This window comes from Leucoraja erinacea, chromosome 3 (assembly GCF_028641065.1).
Source record: "Leucoraja erinacea ecotype New England chromosome 3, Leri_hhj_1, whole genome shotgun sequence".
In the NCBI taxonomy this organism is placed as follows: Eukaryota; Metazoa; Chordata; class Chondrichthyes; order Rajiformes; family Rajidae; genus Leucoraja; species Leucoraja erinaceus.
In genome coordinates, this window is record NC_073379.1 from 7,148,594 (window position 1) to 7,172,746 (window position 24,153).

General features: G+C 41.8%; 1 protein-coding gene across 2 annotated transcripts in view; it reads right to left on the reverse strand.

Annotated features, from left to right (window-relative positions):
* Positions 1-24,153, reverse strand: part of LOC129695173 (splicing regulatory glutamine/lysine-rich protein 1-like) — a 59,208-nt gene that overhangs the window by 6,114 nt on the left and 28,941 nt on the right. For both annotated transcript variants that reach the window (XM_055631953.1, XM_055631948.1), the window contains 4 exons: positions 19,414-19,592; positions 17,112-17,242; positions 14,620-14,710; positions 4,340-4,468 (listed from right to left, as the gene is read on the reverse strand). In XM_055631953.1, the coding sequence (XP_055487928.1) occupies positions 4,340-4,468; positions 14,620-14,710; positions 17,112-17,242; positions 19,414-19,592 (530 nt within the window). The remainder of the gene's footprint in view (positions 1-4,339; positions 4,469-14,619; positions 14,711-17,111; positions 17,243-19,413; positions 19,593-24,153) is intronic.

Below are 24,153 nucleotides of genomic sequence, written 5' to 3' on the forward strand. Positions count from 1 at the left end.
GATCCCATCACAGCGGAGCAAAGATAACTAGTGCGGAGACGGAAGCAGGTTACGGAAACATCCTCGTAAAAATAAAAGTTATTTGGATAAAATCTTCTCCTCATTTTCAGAATTATAATTTATTAACACAAACTCCCGCAACGTGATTACACTGCGAGTCGGGTGGGGTCGGGTTACTGAAATGGATGATAAAAAGGCACGCGTTCCGTTCCGTTGCACACTACACGTCAGCCCATTGCATTTAGCAGGAGTGGTCTATCTTGCTTGCCATAGGATCTTTGGTGAAGAGCAGAGTGAGCTAAGTTTTGAATACCCTTTCGTAATTCTGTATAACCTCCTGTTTTAATGTAACCACTTTTAATTTCATGTGCCTTCTTCAGTAAGAACTTGTAGATTGCAAGTTAGATATTTTACAAAGCGAATGCACAACATGAAGACCTGATGCTGCTGGAAGTATTTGTTCTGGCTGCTGATTAGAAGTATCAAGAGCAGTTCAGGCACTATTATAGAGCCAGCTAACATTAAAACCACAATGCAGAAGTGGCAGACTCTCTCATCATCTAAAGGATGTGGGCATCAATAGCAAGATATCTCCGATTCATGCAAGGATTTTAATTGTATATTTTTGAATGACTTATCTTTGATTTAAAAAAATTAATAATAATTGGTGCAAGGGACAATGATTTGCATATCAGTGATCTTCAAAATCATATAAAGATTTTGTCTATGTAAATGAGGAATAGCCATGGCTGACAAACAATCTTTCAAAAAAATCCCAGGCCGCAGTTTAGATCTTTATCCACTCTGCCTGCAATGGACTTATTTGTGCAGTTAGCACAGTGCCTCTATAAGCGGTGAGCATGCGAGTATTTAAGACCAATGGTGTGAAAGCAGGAAGAATAACGGCACAGTTGGTTTAAAATTGAGGCTTTGGTTGATTATTGTTGCACGTACCGAGGTACAGTGAAAAGCTTGTTCTGCACGGTTTCCAATCAGTTTAGATAATACTATACATAAATACAACCAAGTCACTCAAGGACAACGGGAAGACACATCCTTGTGCAGAGTAATCAAATCACACGCCGATTTTGCTATGTTTTCATATGATTAATTTTCTACATCCACCATTTGTTCTTAATATTTTTCTGAAATCCCATCAATCTCTTGAAAACAAATTGTCTTTTTTTTTTTAATCATGTTTCATTCTCAGGGAATTCATTTCCAGTGATTTACCATCATCTGAGAAGGACTCGTCAAGCATTTTACAAAATGGATATCATTCCAAAGAGGTAAATAAAGAGACGAGACCAAGTGTAGACTTGGACGATCATATTGCCAAACACTTGTATTTGGACCGCCAAGGCTCACTGGATCTCCTGCTCATTAACCATTGAGGTGACCCCTCTTCGCATTCCCACACTGACCTTTCTGTCGTGGGTCTCCTCCACTGTCAGAGTGAGGCCACAGACAAATTGGAGGAACAGCACCTCGTATTCTGCTTGGGTTGCTTACAACCCAATTACATAAACACTGAATTCTTCAATTTTGGATTTGGAAAGAAGTTGGAGGACGTACACCCTTCTTTCCAAGAAGGTTGAGAGGGAGTGTGTGAGGTGCCAGGAGATTGAAGGGTGGCTGATGTTGTGCCTTTTCCTAAAAACGGCTGCAAGGAAAAGCCTGGGAACTATAGACCAGTGAGCCTAACATCTGTGGTAGGCAAAATACTGGAGAGGATTCTGATAGATAAGATATATATGCCTGGATAACATGAGCTGATTAGGGGTATTCAGCATGGTTTTGTACATAGAACAATAGAAATTAGGTGCAGGAGTAGGCCATTCGGCCCTTCGGGCCCGCACCGCCATTCAATATGATCATGGCTGATCATCCAACTCAGTATCCCGTACCTGCCTTCTCTCCATACCCCCTGATCCCCTTAGCCACAAGGGCCACATCTAACTCCCTCTTAAATATAGCCAATGAACTGGCCTCAACTACCCTCTGTGGCAGAGAGTTCCAGAGATTCACCACTCTCTGTGTGAAAAAAGTTCTTCTCATCTCGGTTTTAAAGGATTTCCCCCTTATCCTTAAGCTGTGACCCCTTGTCCTGGACGTCCCTAACATCGGGAACAATCTTCCTGCATCTAGCCTGTCCAACCCCTTAAGAATTTTGTAGGTTTCTATAAGATCCCCTCTCAATCTCCTAAATTCTAGAGAGTATAAACCAAGTCTATCCAGTCTTTCTTCATAAGACAGTCCTGACATCCCAGGAATCAGTCTGGTGAACCGTCTCTGCACTCCCTCTATGGCAATAATGTCCTTCCTCAGATTTGGAGACCAAAACTGTACGCAATAATCCAGGTGTAGTCTCACCAAGACCCTGTGCAACTGCAGTAGAACCTCCCTGCTCCTATACTCAAATCATTTTGCAATGAAAGGAAGATTGTGGAAGATTGTGTCTTATGAATCTCATTGAGTTTTTTTTAAGTAAGCAAAAAGGTAGATGATGGCAAAGCCGTAGATCTTATGCAAGGCATTTGATAACATTACACATGGTAAGCTGCTTTGGAAGGTTAGATCACATGGGATCCAAGGAGAAAATAACCAAATGGTTAGAGTGTTTAAGAAGGAACTGCAGATGCTGGAAAATCGAAGGTAGACAAAAATGCTGGAGAAACTCAGCGGGTGAGGCAGCATCTATGGAGCGAAGGGAATAGGCAATGTTTCTGGTCGAAACCCTTCGAATGCATAGAGAATTGGCTTCATGGAAGGAAGTTGAGGGTGATAGGAGAATGTTTATCGGACTGAAGGCCTGTGACCAGTGATGTGCCTCAGGGATTGGTGCTGTAGTTTATAGTTTGTAGCTTATATTAATTATCTATGATTCAGAAAATGAGGTGGTGTTTGCATTTCACATCACCCTGGCAGTGGAGGTGACTGAGGCCAAACAGGTCAGTGTGGGAATGGGGACGGGAGTCAAATTGGCTTGCAACCAGAACCTCAAGCCAGCCCTCGTGAACAGAACATAAGTGCCCGGCAAAGCAGCCACCTAGCGGGCATTGTGGAGGATAGAGGCCACGCCAAGATGGCTCCAAATGCAACAAATGGGGATTGAAAAATTGCTTGCAAGTCTCTGTCGTACACAGAAGAGTTGTGTAGGTTGCTGGGTGGTGTGGTGGAACCACCTATTTGTATCCCCCTACCCAAGATCCGCTGTCCCAAATTACTTCAGAAGCTGTCATCCATGCTCATTGCACAATGATGCCCCATCACAAAGGCGGAAATGCAGAAGAATAACGGCACAGTGTGCAACGGTAGACTTGCTGCTTTACAGCACCAGAGACCCGGGTTAGATCCCGACGCTGTTCTTATGGAACTTGTTTGTTCTCCCTGTGACCGCGTGGGTTTTCTCTGGGTGCTCCGGTTTCCTCGCACACTCCAAAGACACGCAGGATTGAAAGTCAATTGGCTTCTGCTTCAACAAATTGTCCCGAGTGTGTAGGATCGGAGTAGGGTACAGGCGATCATTGGTCGGCGTGGACCGAAGGGCCTGTTTCTGCGCTGTATCTCTTAACTAAGCTACTCAGGGACATGACTGCCATCATTATGTTACAAAAAGCTAGCAGCAATCGGCTAGTTTAGGCAGAATGTAAATGGTACTCAGTACTCCGGGTGTAGCTTCCCCAACAGGCTGTGAATTTGGTACGTTTTCTCCATTTTTAAACTTCAATCCCAAAACCTTAATGGTTATTTACTCCGTGCTAACATTGTGTTTATGCACATCAACACCTGGGTCCCTATAAAGACCTATATAAAGATTATTTTCATTTAAGCAGGTCTGCTTTCTGATTCCTCCAAGCAAAGTGCAACATCTTACATTTTCCTAAGTTAAACCCCCTTTCCTACGTTAAACTCAGACTTCCGAATCTCCCTGTGGCTCAGGCGGTCACAGGCAGAACGTGCAAACTCCACACAAACAGCACCCGAGGTCAGGATCGAACCCGGCTCTCTGGTGCGGTGGCAGCAGGTGCGGTGGAAGTATATACAACTCTGGAATAACCGGCAGGATCAATGCTGATGGAATGGGCATGGTTCGGGAACAAATCCAGCCAAGGTCGTGAGAAATTGCAGAGTTGTACACTCACTGCAGACCATCACGTATACCAGCCTCCCCCATCTGCACTTCACGCTGCCTCAGCAAGGCCATTTGCAGACTGGTCAGGGCAATAAACCGAGGAATATCAATATACAAGGCCAAACCCAAGAATATAAACATACAGGCCAGGAAAAAATAGTAGAATTTTGACTAGTTGAAGCTTAAAACATTCTGATTGTTTACCTTGATGGGGAAGGACTTTTTGATCCATGCCCATCTTTTGATCGTGAACGTTTTGCTTGAGGACTCTTAGAATCACGCCTGTCTTTGTGCCTTGAGGGAGATGTGTGTTGCGATCTACTCCTGGAGCGTCTGAAGAATTAAGCCAGGAATAAAGAAGAGTTTGTGACAACATGACTATGAGAAGGCGAAAAAAAAAAAGTAGCAAATTAAAGAAATGTTAACGATTAAACTAATAATCACTGCAAAATAACATAAACCATAAATTTTCTGTTAGTCGAGTGCTTTAATCGGAGTATACCAGGTTTTAAAAATCTGGTATAGTAGGGTTAAAACAACTAAATACAGCCATGGTTGTGGTTGTACTTATTAAACTGACAGCTGTAACAAGGTCAACTCCCTTCTCCCCCAGACAGGACAATACAATGGTGTGATACGCCATCACACCCAGTCACCTGGAATTGGTTGAACATCTGCCATACAAACATCCTCTAAGTTATGCTGACTGCAGACTGGTACAATTTCTGGACTGGAAGTAGGAAGTATCAGCCATGAATCTGGCTCCGAAATGCACGCTTAGCTACTGGATCAGGATGGTTAGGATCGGGATTGGCTGCCGTGCCTTCCCCACTGCTGAACACACAATTGTAAACTCACACGTGAAGCATGAAAACACAGCTAGATCCTTTGCTGGCCAGCATGCACTAGAACCACCTGGAGTGAAAGTGGAGGGGACTTTGTAATGGCATATCAGGAGAGCCAGGTCCAATTTATGAATGTAGAATTCAGACCAAGTAAATGCCTAGTTAACCTACAAACTCTCGGCGGCAACAGATTAATAAGCACAATACTGATTCATATCTTCACATTGATTATGTTGATAACTTGATTTTTTATTAGTAAAAATTGATAAAAGTGCAAATCTAGAAGGCAGTTGACAACATTTATAATAACTTCAATTCATATAGCGAATTTAAATGTAATCAAATAACCCAAGGCATAAAGCAATGGGTGGTAGGTGTATAGAACGAGCTACCAGGGGAGGTAGTTGGGGCAGGGACCGTCGCGATAAGTAACATTTAGGCAGGTACATGGATAGGATAGGTTTGGAGGGATATGGGCCAGACACAGGCAGGTGGGACTAGTGTAGCTGGGACATGTTGGCCGGTGTGGGCAAGTTGGGCCGAAGGGCCTGTTTCCACACTGTACAACACTATGTCACAGGAGTGTTACTATGACATCAAGTAGCATAATAAGATATTAGGACAAGTGAACAAAAAGATTTTAAGTGCATTTACATAGAGGAGAGCAAAATGATTTAGGGAAGGATTTTTAGAGGCTGAGGCATAGAAACCCAAAGCTGCAAATAATGGGGGCGTGGGGAAAATCAGAAACGTACAACAGACATGAGTCGAAAGTGCAGACCATCTTAGAAAATGTGTAGGGAGAAGTGGTTACAGAATAAGGGCAGCATGACAGCGCCAGAGATCCGGGTTCAATGGCGGGTGAAAGGTAGAAGAATGGATTGGTCAAATTTGGTGGAAACAGTGGAGCGTCTCAATAGCAAATAACTTGCGGCAGGGGCTGAATCGTGTGACGCTACAGTTGTGGCAGAGGCTGGTCCAAATGAAAGAACAGAAATGAAGTTGGAAGTTCACCTTGACGTCAACACAGCGTTCCCTGCATATGGAATATCCCCAGCAAATAACTTGCACAATGCAGTTTGACGGTGTGACTGTGTGAAGGAAATGTGCTGTGTCCATATGGAATACAACACAGCTTCATGATTTGTGACTGATACTGAGATCTAGCATTGCAGCAATAAAAGGGTGGTACAACTATGAAATAGAAGGTTGAACAGTATGGCACAAAGACAGGCCCTTTGCTCCACAAGGTCTGTGCTGACCATGATACCCATTTACCCGTACATGAACCATACACCCTTCATTACCTGGATGTTCACGTGTCTGTCTAAATGTCCCTTAAACATCAGTATTATATCTGCTTCTACCAAACCCCTGGCTTGTGGCTTCTCAGTGTAGAAAAAAAATAGCTTTGTGCATCTTTAAACTTTCCTCCTCTCACCTCAAAGTACATTTCCACCCTGGGAAAAAAAAGACTCAAATACTAGAGGGCATAACGTTAAAGTGAGAGGGACAAAGTTTAAAGGCGATGTGCAGGCAATTTTTATTTATAGAGGGTGACAAGTGCCTGGAATATGCTGGTGTGGGTAGTGGTGGAAGCAGATACGATAGTGGCATTTAGGAGACCTTTGGATGGGCATATAGATATGTAAGGAATGGAGGGATATGGGTTTTGTACCGGAGGATAAGAGTTGATCTTGGCATCATGTTCAACATAGACATTGTGGGCTGATGGGCCTGTTCCACGTTCTGACTCAGACTGTCAGCCCTAAATTAAAATGTCTTCGGGGTGGGGGGCACTAGAGTCACAGAATCATACAGCACAGAAGTAACAATCCACACTGAGCAAGATGCTTCAACTAAACTAGTCCCATTTGCCCGCGTTTGGCCCATATCCCTCTAAACCTGTCATATCCACTTACCCGACAAAGTACATATGAAGTACTATTTTGAGACCTCCTCAAGTACCTCTTTTTGATCTAAAAAAAATTCTAAATATTCCAATCACTTTTTTAAACAAATCTAGTATGGTTTGCTAAGACTTTTATAAGATGTTTAATAAGCATTTTTTTTTAATCTGTAATTTGGAGTTTGAAATGTCATTAACGTGAAATATTTTTGCTTTTGCACATTTTTGAATATCCTGAAACATGCAGATATTTTGAAAAGATTCAAATCATTAACAGTTCCAAGACTAACTCAAGTGTTAATTTTTCTCAATTTTTCTGGCCAAACCAAGACCTCATCCCAAATACGCCTCCAAGCAATCTTCACTGTTCTCAGTATAAGATAGGATTGTGTCCACCCCCCTCCCCCCCATTGTCTCAAGACAAGTAGATCAAAATAATTAAAGGTACGAAGAAAGGTCTGGTGGATTGGATTGGTCTGTGGGAGGGGGTTGGGGTAGGAAGTACAGTAAACAAGCAAAGGAAGTCAGCAATAGGGTGGAATGTAAGAGACAATAGATTGACTAAAGGCCTGTCCAGGTATATTTAAAAACACAGTAGGAGATTAAAGAAGAAATTGCAGGAGTTCTGGCTGAGATATATGGCAAGATTATTAACCATGGGGTGAGATCCCAGAAGACAGGAGGGTGGCTAATGTTGTGTCGTTACTTAAGGGTGCAAAGAAAGAAAATTCTGGGAACTCTAAATCAATAAGCCTAATATCTGTGATAGGAAAGTTACCGGAGAGGATTCTGAGGAATAAGATAAAGATGCATTTGGAAAGACAGGGATCGATTAGAGATAGTCAACATGGTTTTGTGTGTGAGAGATCGTGTATCACAAACCATGGACATAACTCAGAGGGACAGGCAGCATCTCTGGAGAGAAGGAATGGGTGGCGTTTCGGGTCGAGACTCTTCTTCAGACTAGTATCAAACCAGTTTGTTTTGAAGAAGTAACCAAGAAGGTTGATAAGGGCAGGGCAGTACATATAATCTATATGGACTTCAGTAAGGGCTTTGATAAGGTTCTGCACGGTAAATTACTCTGGAAGGTTAGATTGCATGGGATGGTCTGATAATAGTAGGAAGTTAAAAAAAAAAGAAAAAGTAGGTTTGGGATGAAAATAAAAGATGGAGAATTATCTGAAATTGGTGAACTTGGTCCAATTCTAATAACAGGTTGTTAATCTGTGAACACATTCACTCACATTCCATGGATGGAACTATCTGATTTCCAGCAACACTTCTTAAATTTTAGATCTCTGGAGCCCATCATATTTAGAAGCAAGCATAGTGTTTGATGCATCATATCGGCCACTGATACATCCTCAATGTCAGAACTTTCAAGTCAACGTGCAGTGAAAGGCGTCAGGCGTTGTGCCAAGACGATCAGTATTTTCACATGACTACAAAGAACCAAGTTATTTGCCAACTCAGCCGCTACTTTCTAATTCCAATACAAAATTAATTCCCAAGTGGTCTTGGCAGAAATTAACTCAGTTGCACGGATGATGGTGGCACAGAAAATTTAAGATGCTAAATTGGGTTGTACTCAAGAAGGCTGCTTTTTCCTGGATGGTGTTGAGCATCTGTAGTTCCGTAAGCAACTTGGCAACTGAATGGTGTCGTGTACAAAGTAGAAAGGCTCTACGGTTTCCCACACAAATCATTTCTGCCATAGTCAAAAACCGTAAGAAAAATAGTGAATAAAAAATGATTTGCCGTATTGAAGTTACCAAATGCGCTTAAAGAACTGCTAATTTTTTTTAAGTAACCTGCTTCTTAAAAGATTTTCAATAAATTTGGAAAGGCTCCCTGCCTGTCTCACAAGCCCCACCTACTTAACGAATGCATAGACTGGGATATCTCAGAGATCAGCTTACTCACTTGACAATGCTCGTGAAAAAGAACTGTAGGATCTACATTTTAATTAGATGGAGCAGGGTGGAAGAGTTTACAGCTGGAATGCAGGTCTGAAATTATACCCATAGAAATCGGAGAACTAAAATTGTGACATTTAAAAATCAGAAGCATTCTTAAAGTCAAACCCCATCATCAAAAATGATGCCCTTTTCCAAAGGACAGCAAATTTAAACGCAATTAACGACTGGCCTGCATTAATTTAAATTTTCATGAGCCAATTGAAAAATACATTTATCTAAAATAGATATTTTTGTTTGTATGCTGCAAATTCTGAACAAAGTCAAGAGGTTGTGTGTGTTTGGACACTTATTTACAATGTGCAAATTGTGATAAGTCGACAAGTAAATGTGAATACTGTTTCAGAGGAATAATTATACTAAGGTTCAAGAATGAAGTCTATTTTTATTGGGTGAAGTGAAAATCTTCAGGGGTGTTGTAATAGGACAGAATTGACATACTACAAAATGGTGCCGATTTCTTGTGTGCCTTAAAAAAAACAATTAGCTAATTCTGAAAATGTTGTTTGCAAATGGATCATATTTTGTACACAACTAAATATATAACAATTGATGTTTTCACTTTACGTCTTACTCTATTAATTATTAAACCCCATCCAAATCTTGCCATTGTTATAATTCCAGCAGAACTTGAGCGTGTCATCATATGCCAACTGATAAACAGCAAGGTTCCAAGTCTTGAACTTCATACTGAGATATGGAGGTAGACAAAAATGCTGGAGAATGAAGGAATAGGCGACGTTTCGGGTCAAGACCCTTATTCAGTCTGAAGAAGGGTCTCGACCCGAAACTTCGCCTAGTCCTTCGCTCCATAGATGCTGCCTCACTCGCTGAGTTTCTCCAGCATTTTTGTATACCTTCGATTTTTCCAGCATCTGCAGTTGTTTCTTAAACATACTGAGATATGGAAGTTATTGGTCTGCAAAATCAGCTGCCACTTAGGTACAATTGATTAATTAAAGTCTTGGCCTTGTGCAATGAGCCCAAGATGACGGGAGGGCAGGCTCAGTTGCGAGGACGTTAACACAGAAGTAGACTTGTAATATAGTTACCCAGGTTCACACACCGATGGGTTCAGGAAGAGATGGCCCTGTGCATAGCCTCCTCCTCTCCTCTTGACCCTCCATCTACCCGCATCCAGACCCTACTAAACCTCGATCTCGCAGTCCATAAAATTCCTTTCCTACAGCAACCTCTTCCACCTTGCACCCCCGCCCCCCCATCCAAACATTCCCCTGACTTCCCCATCATCTATATCCCCCCCCACCACTTCCTCAGGCATCCTGACACTTGGAGCTTTCCTTCCTTCCCTCAACTGTGAACACACCCCTCGTCCCTACTCTCATTCCGTTCTTTCCCATCCCCAGGCTCCCAAAGTCTTCTCCATGCTCTCCCTTGCAATCCAGCCCAGAAACCAACCTCAGGACTATATTCCATAGTGCGTAGCAGCCGAACCAATGGAGAGTGCTTAATGTCCAGATATAAAATTTCTGGGCCGAATAGTTGAATATGCTCGTTAGAAGAGTGGGAATTCACTTCCCCACTGATTCTTTACCAAACTATCACCTAATTCACAGGATTTTCAAACATAGTTCTTATTCAACCAAAAAAATCAAGATAGTGACTTGCGATTTAACACGTTTAACTTATCTTGTTCTTTATCATAATTGTTAAGTTCGTGCTTAATGGCAAACTATTAAGAGATGATGCAAAATATTGCTGGAAGTAACTGGCAAGAGAAAAGAAGAATGTTTTAAAATTGAGCATCAACCATCTTCAACAATATTACACAATTTCGGTATTTTTTGTGGCGCTCTCACGTGTTATTTTTTTTACTCAGAGATATTTCAACTATTGCAAATGATTAGTCTTTACTGGTACCGGTTAATACATTTGGTTATGTTTTTTGAACAAGGCCCATGACTTGGCACGAGTGTTAATGAAATAATTTTCTTATACTGTTTATAATGATAAATCTAATTGCAGAGCAACTTTGATTCATGCAGATGATAAATTATAAGCATTAATAACCAACCCTCACGATACAATAACATTGTCATGGAGAAATAGAAAAAAAATCATGGGTGCCATTGAACATATCCACAGTAGAAAAAGGGATAAATGCAAATGCCGGTCCAGGTTTCTACAGCTAAATGAACTTAGTTGAAGTCTTTTGGCAGTCATTTCAGACGTTAATGCGATGACGAGGTGTACCTTGCATTCCAGATGTGGCCATTGCCATAGTAATGAGTGCATTATTCTCAACATCATTTTGGTCTCAGAGAAGAATGCAAATCATGGTAGGTCACCGCTCCACAGCTCCGGCAGGTGTTTCAGAACAAACCTGATATGGTTTGCGAAGTCCAATTCCACCAGGTTGTGGAAATTACAATTTCTTCTCTAGTGCCCTTCAGAGATCGAGATTTGCCAGACCTTTGTGGCACACCCGATACGATCTCTGCCTTACATTGGGTCTCAATTCTTAATGCATTTGAAGACAGGCAATAAGGTCATGCATGTCTCAAGAAAATACCTAGCAACATATTTTGGTGTTGTAGATCAATCATTTTTTTTGGAAGGAATTGAAAAGCATGGGAAACCATTGGGTCATCGTTCATAGGAAGCCAGAGAGACACAGACAGACAGAAACAAAGCAAACATCTTCATCCTTCCATGGGAAATTTGCAACCTTACTATGGGTTACACTGCAGCCACCACTCAACTAGTCACACAGTCATGACTTTTTGAAAAAGATCTTAAGTGGTAGAAGATACTAAGGAAACTCTATAGTTTAAATCATTCCCCCCCCCATTCAAATAAAGCCAACCCACACCAAAAGACAAACACGTTTAGGGAAAAAATTCAGCACATTTCACAAACACCTTCTTTCATACTTGTACTCATAAAATTAAATCAATAGTAATAATTTTCTGGGACAATTCCACATTCAATAGCTTGCCATTGTTGCATTAATATTTACAAATGTAATTTTCATTTATTTCTGTTACTTACACCAGACTCCTACAATCTGTCTCAATTTCTTTTGTTATTTTAGCCCATTTTTTTTTAAAGCTTAGGCACTACAATTACTATCAAAGGAACTTGGAAGTAAGTTTCAAACAGTTCAGTTTATCTCACGCTTACTGTGGCTAATTCAAGATCTTGAAAAAAAAGACAAGCAACAACCTGTAATTTCTCTCACATGTATCATCAGATCAGCCATTCTGAGTTCATGGAGGTAGCCTGCATAACGCCATCGTACTCACTGAGTATCATGTTTCAGCAAGTTACTTCCAGCTGCAGTTAGGGGAAAGAAAATACCACAAAATGGCAGGCTAATTTATTATTTACCAATTAGAGGTATGCTGCATAAAACAGATTTTTTTTTTTACTCTTTTTATCTTGTTAATGCAAACCTTCATTCAGGGTTCATCACAGAACAGTCAATGAAAAAATATTAGGCAGTACTCATTAAATATCGTTGAGCTTTGTTCAGGGATTAGGAAGGAACTTTTCTTCATTGTCATCAGTGCTAAGTCTACTGAAATGATAGGTGCAAAAAAAACAAGACAATATGGAAAGCAGTTGTGAAATATCACAGCAATCAGTTTTCAGGAGGGAATCTATTTCTTCAAGCTAGTTGTTTGATTTAGGGTTTAGTGTGCTAAAGATAAGTGCTAAGGAGTTACTGTGGGAAACAATATTCAGAATACATGGTAACTAGGAACTAGTGACCTAATGGATTATGCCTTTGCACAATCTTTCTCTGCCCTGCTCAATGATTTGCTTTAATGAATCCCTATCACTTTAATGACATTCGAAGATTCCCTATCTCATATAATCAACCTACAAAAATAATTGAACGCAATGAAAATAGAAAACTTTAGCATGTTGAATATATAACTAATTAGAGGTATTTAATATGGACACTGAAAAGAGTAATAATGTATATATTTTAATTCAATGCCTTTTCCAGAGACAAGGGATTTCTGCAAGTTAGAAGTCAGGGTTATTCTTCTTGAGGCAAAACAAGATTGAGTATTGTAAGAGATGTACAAGATCGTGGCTGGTTTAGATGGGTAAACAGAGGGAAGTTACTCCCATTAACTTGAAGTTCAAGGACACAAATTAAAAATGTTGGCAAAAGGTAAAAGAGAATTTGAAGAAAATTATTTCTTGTTAGCATAATTATGATCTGGATCACACTGCCTATAAAGAATGGTTCAAACAGAGTCAATCAGGGCTTTAAAAAGTACTAGACCAGGGGGGACCTGTTGGGTCCCGTCCCCTCAACGGTTGCCGGGGGGGGGGGGGGGGGGGGGGGGTCGGCCTGAGGGGTCACACACACACTAACCACCCCCCACACACACAGGAGGGGAGAGGGGAGGGAGAAGGAGGGGAGGGGGAAGGTAGAGGGGGAGCCAGGTGGGCCACGAGCAAAGGCATTGTGACGACATCAGCTCGGTTTGATTTTAAAATACTTTTTTTGATTTTAAAACAATTTTAGTAAAAAAGCTCGGGAAATAATGAACCAAATTTTCAGATGAGAAGAATTTTGAAATCACGAGGTGAATCTCTACCGGAATATGTATAAATTTCTCCGTTGCCTCGTCGGGTTTCGGAGGAGATGTGAAAGGGAAACAAACTAACGAAGAGAGTTTTAATAGTCATATGATATTGGACAGGCATCTGAAGGAAAATAATTTACTGGGGAATGGGAAAGAGTGAGGGATTGGATCGGGGGAATTTCACAATCAGCAGGCAGTACATACTCGATGGGCTGAATGGCTTTCTTCCAATCCATCATATAACCATTGTTCCTCAGAATAAACCAACACGTGGTAGTATTAAGAATGAATGATGGATCCGAAGGTTTGTGCTCCAACTATGAAAAGATTAAACAGAACTCTGGCTGATTTAGGGTTTAGCCAGCTCATGAATATGAAAAAAAGTTGTAAGCACTATTACCTAATAATCAATTTGAACATACTTTTGAAGTTCATAAAGCCCCCTATTCCATAACTCTGAATTCACAAGACGACTGCTAGGTCTGTGGCCGGCATCATTTTGTTCAGGGCTGATCAGCTTCCCTTCAACTGCACAAGTACGGCGCCACAAAAGATGACAATAAGCATCGGAGCTGAATCTTATCGTATAATTACAAAAGCTTTACTAAACAAAAACCAACACCATCTCAAAGGTGGAATTATATTAAGATATGTCTATGTTTAGTCAACGAAAATTGATTTCCTTCTTTGTTGGCTATATTTAGTGGAACTGCACCAGAGGGCATTTTTTTTTGTTTTCTTACAATCCAGTCTCAAAAATAAGCATTGCAATAACCATCAATTTTTGATTTTGTATTTCTTTTTAAGTGGCTTAAGAATGGCAAATTTTATTTATGTCCCATATTTTACAGGTTAATAGATAGTGCTTACCAACAATTAAAATAAATATGTGCGGTCCTGTATTTTACCATAACTATATAGATTGAGAAGTAGTTGACTTAACAGAATGTGGCACCGTGGAAGATGTGACAATAAGAAAGCAAGTTGACAATGTGAGTGTCACGTAGAAATCAAACGTGGTCTTCGTTTTCCACGCTAAAAGCTTTAGAAACTATCCGTTTTAATAGACGACTGCTGTCTTTAGCAAAGCTTTTCATGCAGATCACAAAATACCAAATGAATTATGAAATCCTTCAGAGTTTACACAGCTAGATCTTCAGCTATACTTGTTTTAATACCCCACCTTTGTTTCGAACTGGAGCGAGATCTTTTCTTTCGTGATCGGGAATAGGATCGGGATCTTCTGTTCGTGTCGCCACTTTCCTTTTCTGGCACTTGAATAAGGAAATTTCAACATGAGTTGTACTCAAGTCATGCAGTCAGCAAACGAAACAGACAAATTTAAATGTGTAAGAAGGAACTGCAGATGCTGGTTTAAACTGAAGATGGACACAAAATGCTGGAGTAACTCAGCGGGACAGACAGCATCTCTGGAGAGACTGAATAGGTGATGTTTCGGGTCGAGACCCTTCTACAGACAGACATGATGAAAATCCAGCGGCGACCAGAAAAAGGTACGACTCTTTGGGTGACTACTCACGACCATACAGGCCTCACCCCATTGGATTGTCAACATGTTGAACATTTTCGGCCACCTGCTGCGACTATGACGGGTGCCGGCAAGTCGCCGAAAAAAATTGCGCATGTGGCACAGGCCCTTTACAGATAAGGGAAACGATATATATTGACAGTGATGTGGAGAGGTAAAGACAGTGAATGAAAGATATGCAAAAAAGTAACGATGACAAAGGAAACAGGCCATTGTAAGCTGTTTGTAGGGTGAAAATGAAAAGCTGGGGCGACTTGGGTGGGGGAGGGATAGAGAGAGAGGGAATGCCGGGGCTACCTGAAGTGAGAGAAATCAATATTCATACCACTGGGCTGTAAGCTGCCCAAGCGAAATATAAGATGCTGTTCCTCCAGTTTGCGTTTAGCCTCACTCTGACAATGGAGGAGACCGAGGACAGAAAGGTCTGTGTAGGAATGGGAAGGAGAATTAAAGTGTCCAGCAACCGGGAGATCAGGGAGACAAAATTGAAATGTGCGGAATAAAGCGTGAAATTATACTTCCAATAAAATATCACAATTGACAACTAAACTGTATGTAAATTTTAATTCATTAAAATACTTTATACTACATTTATTTTTATTAACTGATACCACTGCTGAAGAGCAGAAAATTGGAACAATTGGACTGTCGGTTTTTATTTGTGACTGGATATTCTGTTTTCTCTCTCTTTCATTATAATTTTTTTTTTGTTGCTCTTTAAATAAAGCTGATGAATTGTCTGAGAAACTTTATAGAAGTGAAAATGACATTTGACAATTGCCAAATAATGTGTTCAGGAGACGTCATAACTGTCCGGCTGTACATGTTCTCTACTTGCCACTTTTACCCCAAGAGCATTGTAAATGAAGAACACTAAAACACAGTTTTGCATATCTAGAGAAATAGGCAAGGAATCAGAAAAATGTGAAAATATACAATTTAGAATGAATATGGTTCAGCAACTGTACACTGCAAGGGCCAGGAAGTGAGCGGGCAAGATCATCTCTGACCCCCTCTCACCCTGGCCACAAACTCTTTGAATCATTTCCCTCTGGAAGGCGACTCCGGACTGTCAAAGCTGCCACAGACAGACATAAAAAGTTTTTATCCACGAGTAGTTGCTCTATTCAACAGCCATAAATCTGTAGCCTCCCTTTGATCTGGTATTTTGTTGGTTCACATGCTTGATCAATGGTGTTTTATCATTAATGTTTTATTATTATTAATGTTTAGTGTTTTCTGAGTCATTCGTAACTGTCACTGTATGTCATGCTGTTACTTGTGGGCGGAGCACCAAGGCAAATTCCTTGTATGTGAATACTTGGCCAATAAACTTACTTACTTACTTACATTGTACGTAATTATGATGTAACTCTAAAACACCATGCAGTTTGAAAAGTAGATGGACTTTTGGGTTTAGTTTATTTTAGTGATACCGGGTCTGCGCCGACCAGCGATCCCCGCACATTAACACTATCCCACACGCACTAGGGACAATTTTTGCATTTACCAAGCCAATTAACATTTCAGGTCTGAAGAAGGGTCTCGACCTGAAACGTCACCTATTCCTTCGCCCCATAGATGCTGCCTCACCTGCTGAGTTCCTCCAGCATTTTTGGCTACCTTTAAGCCAATTAACCTACATATCTGTACGTCTTTGCAATGTGGGAGGAAACCGAAGATCTCGGAGAGAACCCGCGCAGGTTACGGGGAGAACGTACAAACTCCGCACAGACAGTTAAATAGCAACTTCAGGGGCGGCACGGTGGTGCAATGGGAGAGTTGCTGCCTTTCAGCACCAAGGACCCACGCTCGATCAAGACTACAGGTGCTGCCTGCACGGAGTTTGTACGTTCTCCCCTTGGGTTTTCTCCGGGATCTCCGGTTTCCTCCCACACTCCAAAGACGTACAGGTTTCTTTCTAGGTTAATTGGCTTGGTATAATTGTAAATTGTTCCCAGTGAGTAGGATAGTGTGCGGGGACTGCTGGTCAGCGTGGACTTGATGGGCCGAAGGGCCTGTTTCCACGCTGTATCTCTAAACTAAACTTGTGCATAAAACGTTCGATTTCATGTCCGTAGCATGAGAATCTGAGACTTACTTCGTCACATTGTAATGTACTCTACCTGGTTCAATAACTGCTGATATAAAGGACTGTGCTTCCCTCACTCTCTTCATCACTTCTTCAAGCTCTTTCTTGGCTGCCTGCGGTGTCATCTCTGGAGGCTTCACAATCGCATTATTAGAATGATTGATTCTGAATTACGAATATACAAATAACTGCATTAAAATACAAGCAAACATATCCAGATTTAAAGTCCTTTCTGCAAAAAATATGAAAATCAATTACAAATATGAAAGTGTAAGTTCTTAACAAAAAAAGCATCGACATTTTTGCACACCTTTTCTGATTCAATACAGGGCTCTTCTCCAATAGCAGATAGAGAGTGGGGACTAACTTTTATTTTGAATGTACTGACAACATGCAACAACGTCATTCATAGGGACAAACATCAGCCAGGAATACAACACAATCAATGTCTAGAATATTTAAGTCATAGTGTGGAGGGTGGTGGAGGCAGGTTCTCTGGATGCTTTCAAGAGAGAGCTAGATAGGGCTCTTACAGATAGAGGTGTCAGGGGATATGGGGAGAAGGCAGGAACGGGGTACAGATTGGGGATGGTCAGCCATGATCACATTGAATGGCCTTGCTGGCTCGAAGGGCCGAATGGCCTATTCCTGCACCTATTGTCTATTGTCATAGGCACTCACGTCAATCATAATATTCACTGAACACATAATTGTTACTATAAAATATTTATTTGGCCAAAGCTAAAGCCCAAAATTAATGCAGTCAAAATGTTTCCAATGCAGTGGCTAGACCCGCTGTTCCATTTCTACATCCATTTTTTAAAGCAAAAGTCAACTAGTTAAAGGTCTGAAGAAGTATCCCGACCTGAAATGTCACCTATCCATGTTCTCCAGAGATGTTGCCTGACTCGCTGAGTTACTCCAGCCTTTTGTGTCTATCTTTAGTTAAATCACTTGATGTACCAAAGCTGTTTAGTTATCTTTGATTGGCTGGACTTTTCCAGTGTTTGGACAATAGAACCAATGAATTAAATTCAGAATGTTTTTTCCACACAAGATATTCAGTATAAGGTTTACGATGATAGAAAACTTTGCGGGGGGTTTTGCATCAAAGATTAAATAATGTGAACAGCCTTGCCGTTTTCACCCCAGTGTAATTTTTATTGACTCACTGGGAAACTTTGTTTAACATAAACACATGTAAAGTTAGATAGAGTTCTAGGGGCTGGTGGAATCAAGGGATATGGGGAGAAGGCAGGCACAGGTTTTTCTTTGGGGACGATCAGCCATGATCACAATGAATGGCGATGCTGGCTCGAAGGGCCGAATGACCTCCACCTGCAGTTATACGGAGTACAGGATGGACCATTTAAATTGGGGTTTGTAGGTCAAGTTCAACAGTATCTTGAAACTCTAGTGCAGGGGTGGGGAACCTTTTCATGTTGGAATGCCGCATTAAGTTAGGTGTAATCCAATAAGGCCGCATCCAAGAACTTTCAACTAGATATACTTCAAAATGTACATTATTTTGTTAAAATAGCCCTCATGACTTACTAATGTTTTAATTGTGGCCGTCAGTCGGGGTGGATTATTTTGTTGAATCTTATCTTTGGTATTTTAAATACGTTCGTTTCAAGATTAAAATAAAAAGTCGAACAAAAACATATCAATATAAATAAAAGGATTTCTTCTACAAAATTTGGAAATCATTCAAAAGGCCGCACTTAAGGCAGACAGTGGACGTCCATTTTTTTTTTTTTTTTTGCAAATTAAAAAGCAGTATATAATCAACAGTTCATAAATCAACCAAAGGGGAAGGACTTCATGGTGAGAAAAATTGATGGATGGCTCTTATTTTGTGTTATTTGTGTTTATAAATGTTCACAAATTACCTCCCACCGCCAAAGAGAGATGCTGCTTCAAAAAGTCAGCCAGCATTATCAAGGACCCACGCTGGCCACACTCTCATTTCACTCCTGCCATTGGGAAGGAGGGAGGAGCAGGTCAGAAAACCAGGTTCAAGAAGAGCTTTCCCCGCCCAATAATCATCGGGCTCTCAAACGCTACAAACACAAGCAAAATGATGAACTATCTTGGATGCACTTAGGACCGGCCTTCTTACAACATGTGTTTTTAATTCATTGCATTTGCGGTTTATTGTGTTATGAGTTTACAAGCCTGTTATACTGCTGCAAGTAGGAATTTTATAGTTCTGAGTTTGGTACACGACAATTAAACACTCGACCCCTCAAATGTAATAGTAAATCCTGGGGTAACATTCATCTTTGGCAAAGCCCTTCATGTGATGGCCACTTTCTAAACAAATAAAAACCTACTTTAGGGGCCTGTCCCCAAACATGGCTCCATTGAAGGCTAAAGCTCGTAGCACTGAAGGCTGCTCAGCAAATTCCACAAAGGCAAATCGGGTCGGCTGCGTCTCGTCTCCCGCCATACGTACAAATTTCACCTCGCCCACTTGGCTGAAAAATTCCAGTAGCTGGTCTGCCGTTGTTGTCTTTTTGAGAAAAAAAAAAAAGAAAAAAAAATTAATACCGCTGTTGCAAGAGGGCTTGGTCCCATCGCAATGTTCAGGAATCTTGCAAGAGCAGAATTTACCATGCATTGAGAGTGACATGCAACTGATGCAACACTCAATTCCACCAATGAGCCCCCAAGCCCGGCGCAATCACCTGTTTTAAGAACGATTCAGAACTGCATGTGGGAGAGAGAAAGCGAGAGAGAAGAGAGAGAGAAAAGGAGAGAGAGAAAAGGAGAGAGAGAAAAGGAGAGAGAAGAGAGAAAAGGAGAGAAAAGGAGAGAGAGAGAAAAGAGAGAGAAAAAGAGAGAAAAGGAGAGAGAAAAGGAGAGAGAGAAAAGAGAGAGAGAAAGGAGGAGAGGAGAGAGAGAAAAGAGAGAGAGAGAAAAGGAGAGAGAGAAAAAAGGAGAGAGAAAAGGAGAGAGAGAAAGGAGAGAGAGAGAGAAAAGGAGAGAGAAAAGGAGAGAGAAAAGGAGAGAGAAAAGGAGAGAGAAAAGGAGAGAGAAAAGGAGAGAGAGAAGAGAGAGAGAAAAGGAGAGAGAGAGAAAAGGAGAGAGAGAAAAGGAGAGAGAGAGAGAGAGAGAGGAGGAGAGAGAGAAAGGAGAGAGAGAGAGAGAGAGAGAGAGAGAGAAAGAGAGAGAGAGAGAGAGAGAGAGAGAGAAAGGATGAGAGAGAGAATGAGAGAGAAAAAATGAGAGAGAAAGAAAACGAGAGCGAGAGGGGGAACGAGAGGGGCTTGACGGATAAGGCAGATGAGCTTTGGGCATGGATAGGTACGAGCGACTGGGACATTGTAGCCATGACTGAAACCTGGTTAAGGGAGGGGCAGGACCGGCAGCTCAATGTTGCAGCGTACTGCAGGTTCAGGAGATACAGGGATGAGAAAAAAAGAGGAGGAGTTGCATCATTGGTTAAGGAGGATGTCATGGCTGTGCTCAGAAGGTAACATTACGGACGGTTCATCTAGTGAGGCTATATGGGTGGAGCTGAGGAACAAGAAAGGGACAATCACCTTGTTGGAGATGTACTACAGACCCCCGAATAGTCAACGGGAATTAGAAGAACAAATGTGCCGGGAGATTGCAGACAGCTGCAGGTCAAATAAGGTTGTTGTAGTAGGGGATTCCAACTTTCCCCAATATAGACTGGGAAAATCATAGCGTGTAGGGTTTAGATGGGGTGCAATTCCTCAAAGTGTTCAGGAGAGTTTTCTCAAGCAATCGGCCAAGTGTGATGTTTTTAAAAGTGTACTGAAGAAAGCTCAGGATGTGTTAAGAGTGAAGGGCAAAGCAGGCAAATGTAAGGAAGCTTGGCTGACGAGAGAAATTGAGACGTTACTCAAAAACAAGAAGGATGCATAGGTCAGGTGTAGGCAGCTGGGATCAAGTGCATCTCTGGTGGAGTTTCGGGAACTAAGGAGTAAACTAAAAAATGAGATCAGAAGGGCAAAAAGGGGCCAGGAGATAGCTCTGGAGGGTAGCATAAAAGACAATCCCAAAAGATTTTATAAATATATAAAGGGGAAAAGGGTAACCAGAGAGAGTGGGACCTCTCAGGAATAAAAGCAGCACCTCTGTGTGGAGCCACAGGAGATGGGCAAGGTCCTCAATGAGTATTTCTCCTCTGTATTTACCGAGGAGAAAGACAGTAGGACGGAGGAAATTGGAGCATTCACTTGAAGTGTCATGAGAGCAGTCAGTGTTACTGTCGAAGAAGTACTGAAGGTACTGTCATGTATGATGGTTGACAAATCTCCAGGGCCTGATCAGATATATTCAAGGACATTGTGCGAAACTAGGGAGGTAATTGCGGGAGCCCTGGTTGACATTTACGAGTTGTCCTTAAATATAGGAGAGGTGCCAGATTGGAGGGTGGCAAATGTTGTGCCTCGTTTCATGAAGGGCTGCAGGAAAATGCTGGGAACTGTAGGCCGGTGAGCTTAACCTCTGTAGTTGGTAAGTAACTGGAGAGTATACTGAGGGATAGGATATACAGGCATTTGGATGGGCAAGGGGTGATTAGGGACAGACAGCATGGTTTTGTACGTGGGAGGTCGTGTCTCACAAATCTGATTGATTTTTTTGAAGACGTGACCAAAAAGGTTGATGAGGGCAGAGCTGTAGATGTTGTATACATGGATTTCAGTAAGGCGTTCGACAATTTTCCACATTGTAAGCTGCTCTGGAAGGTTAGATCGCATGGGATGCAAGGAGAGATAGCTGAATGGATAGCAAATTGGTTCCATGGAAGGAAGCAGAGGGTGATGGTGGAAGGTTGCTTCTCAGAATGGAGGCCTGTGACTAGTGGTGTGTCACAGAGATCGGTGCTGGGACCGTTACTGTTTGTCATTTACATCAATGATTTGGATGAGAACATACAGGGCAAGATTAGCAAGTTTGCTGATGATACAAAAGTGAGTGGTTTTGCAGATAGTGAAGATGATTGTGAACAATTGCTGCAGGATCTGGATCGATCGGCCAGGTGGGCGGAGGAATGGTTGATGGAATTTAATACAGAGAAATGTGAGGTGTTGCATTTTGGGCTGTCGAACAAGGGCAGGACCTACACAGCGAATGGTAGACTTCTGGGTAGTGTTGTAGACCAGAGGGATCTAGGAGTACAGGTGCATGGTTCCTTGAAGGTCGAGTCGCAGGTAGATAAGGTGGTCAAAAAGACTTTTGGCACTTTGGTCTTCATCAGTCAGAGTATTGAGTATAGAAGTTGGAAGGTCATGTTGCACTTGTATAAGACGTTGGTGAGAATGCATTTAGAATATTGTGTCAGTTCCGGGCACCGTATTATAGGAAAGATATTGTCAAGCTAGAAAGGGTTCAGAAAAGATTAACGAGAATGTTGCCAGGACTAGAGGGTGTGAGTTATAGGGAGAGGTTGAGTAGGAACTGATCCTGAACCTATTGAACATTGGAAAATGATCACCAATGCATCCACTATTTCTAGAGCCACCTCCCTGAGGACCCTGGGATGCAGTCTATCAGGCCCCGGGGATTTATCATCCTTCAGTCCCATTAGAATACCCAATACTATTTCTCTTGATATTTCTTTCAGTTCCTCGACCCCCTTAGATCCTCTGCCCTCCAGTACTTCTGGGAGATTGTTTGTGTCTTCCTTAATAAAGACAGATCCGAAGTACCTGGTCAACTCTTCTGCCATTTCCTTGTTTCCCATAATAATTTCACCCGTGTCTGCCTTCAAGGGACCCACATTTGATTTTGCTACTCTTTTTCCCTTAACATATCTAAATAAGCTTTGACTGTCCTTCTTTATATTCCTGGCCAGCTTCCCCTCGTACTTCATCTTTTCAGCCCGTATTGTTTCCTTCTGTTGTCCTGTGAACGTTTCCCAATCCTCTGGCTTCCGGCTACTCTTGGCTGTGTTATACATCTTTTCTTTTAGTTTTATTCTATCCCTAACTTCTCTTGTCAGCCACGGTTGCCTCCTACACCCCTTAGAATCTTTCTTCCTTTTTGGAATGAAATGATCCTGTGTCTTCCGGATTATGTCCAGAAATTCCTGCCATTGCTGTTCCACCATCATTCCTGCTAGGATCCCTTTCCAGTCTACCTTGGCCAGCTCCCCTCTCATGCCTTCATAATCGAGCGAGAGAGGGAAAACAAGAGAGAGAGAAAACTAGAAAGAGAGAAAATGAGAGGGAGAGAGACAGAAAAGGGGAGACAGAAAAGGAGGAGAAAGGGCGAGAGAGAAAACGAGAGAGAGAAAATGAGGGAAAAACGGGGTGCGAGAGGGAAACGGAGGGTGAGAAATTGAGAAGGAGAGAGAAAATGAAAGTAAGAGAATACGAGAGAGAGGGAATAAGGGACAGAAAATGAGAAAGAGAAAACGAGGGAAAACGAGAGAAAACGAGAGAGAGAAAACAAGAGAGAGAGAGAGAAAGAAGGTGAGGAGAGTGAGAGAGAGGAAGGAGGAGAGAGAGAAAGAGAGTGAGTGACAGTGAGAGGGGATAACAGAGAGGGATGAGAGAAAAGGAAAAAGAGAGAGAGAGAGAGAGAGAACGAGAGAGAGAGAGAGAGAGAGAGAGAGAGAGAGAGAGAGAGAGAGAGATAGATAGAGAGAGAGATAGAGAGAGAGAGAGAGAGAGAGAGAGAGAGAGAACGAGAGAGAAAGCGAGAGAGAACGAGTGAGAAAGCGAGAGAGAACGAGTGAGAAAGCGAGAGAGAACGAGTGAGAAAGCGAGAGGGAGGGAAAGCGAGAGGAAGAAAACGAGAGAGAGAAAACGAGACAGAGCGAGAGAGGAAATCATAGCGTGAAAGGTTCAGATGGGGTGCAATTCCTCAAAAGTGTTCAGGAGAGTTTTCTCAAGCAGTGCGTGGAGTCCCCCACATGTGAGAGGGCAACGCTGGATCTAGTATTGGGAAATTAGGAAAGGCAAGTTAATAAAATGTGTGTGGAGGAGCCTTTTGGAACCAGTGACCACAGTTCAATTAGGTTTAAGATAGTTATGGATCTGGATGGACAGGGTCCATGTGTTAAAATGCTCAACTGGGGTAAGGCCAACTTTGGG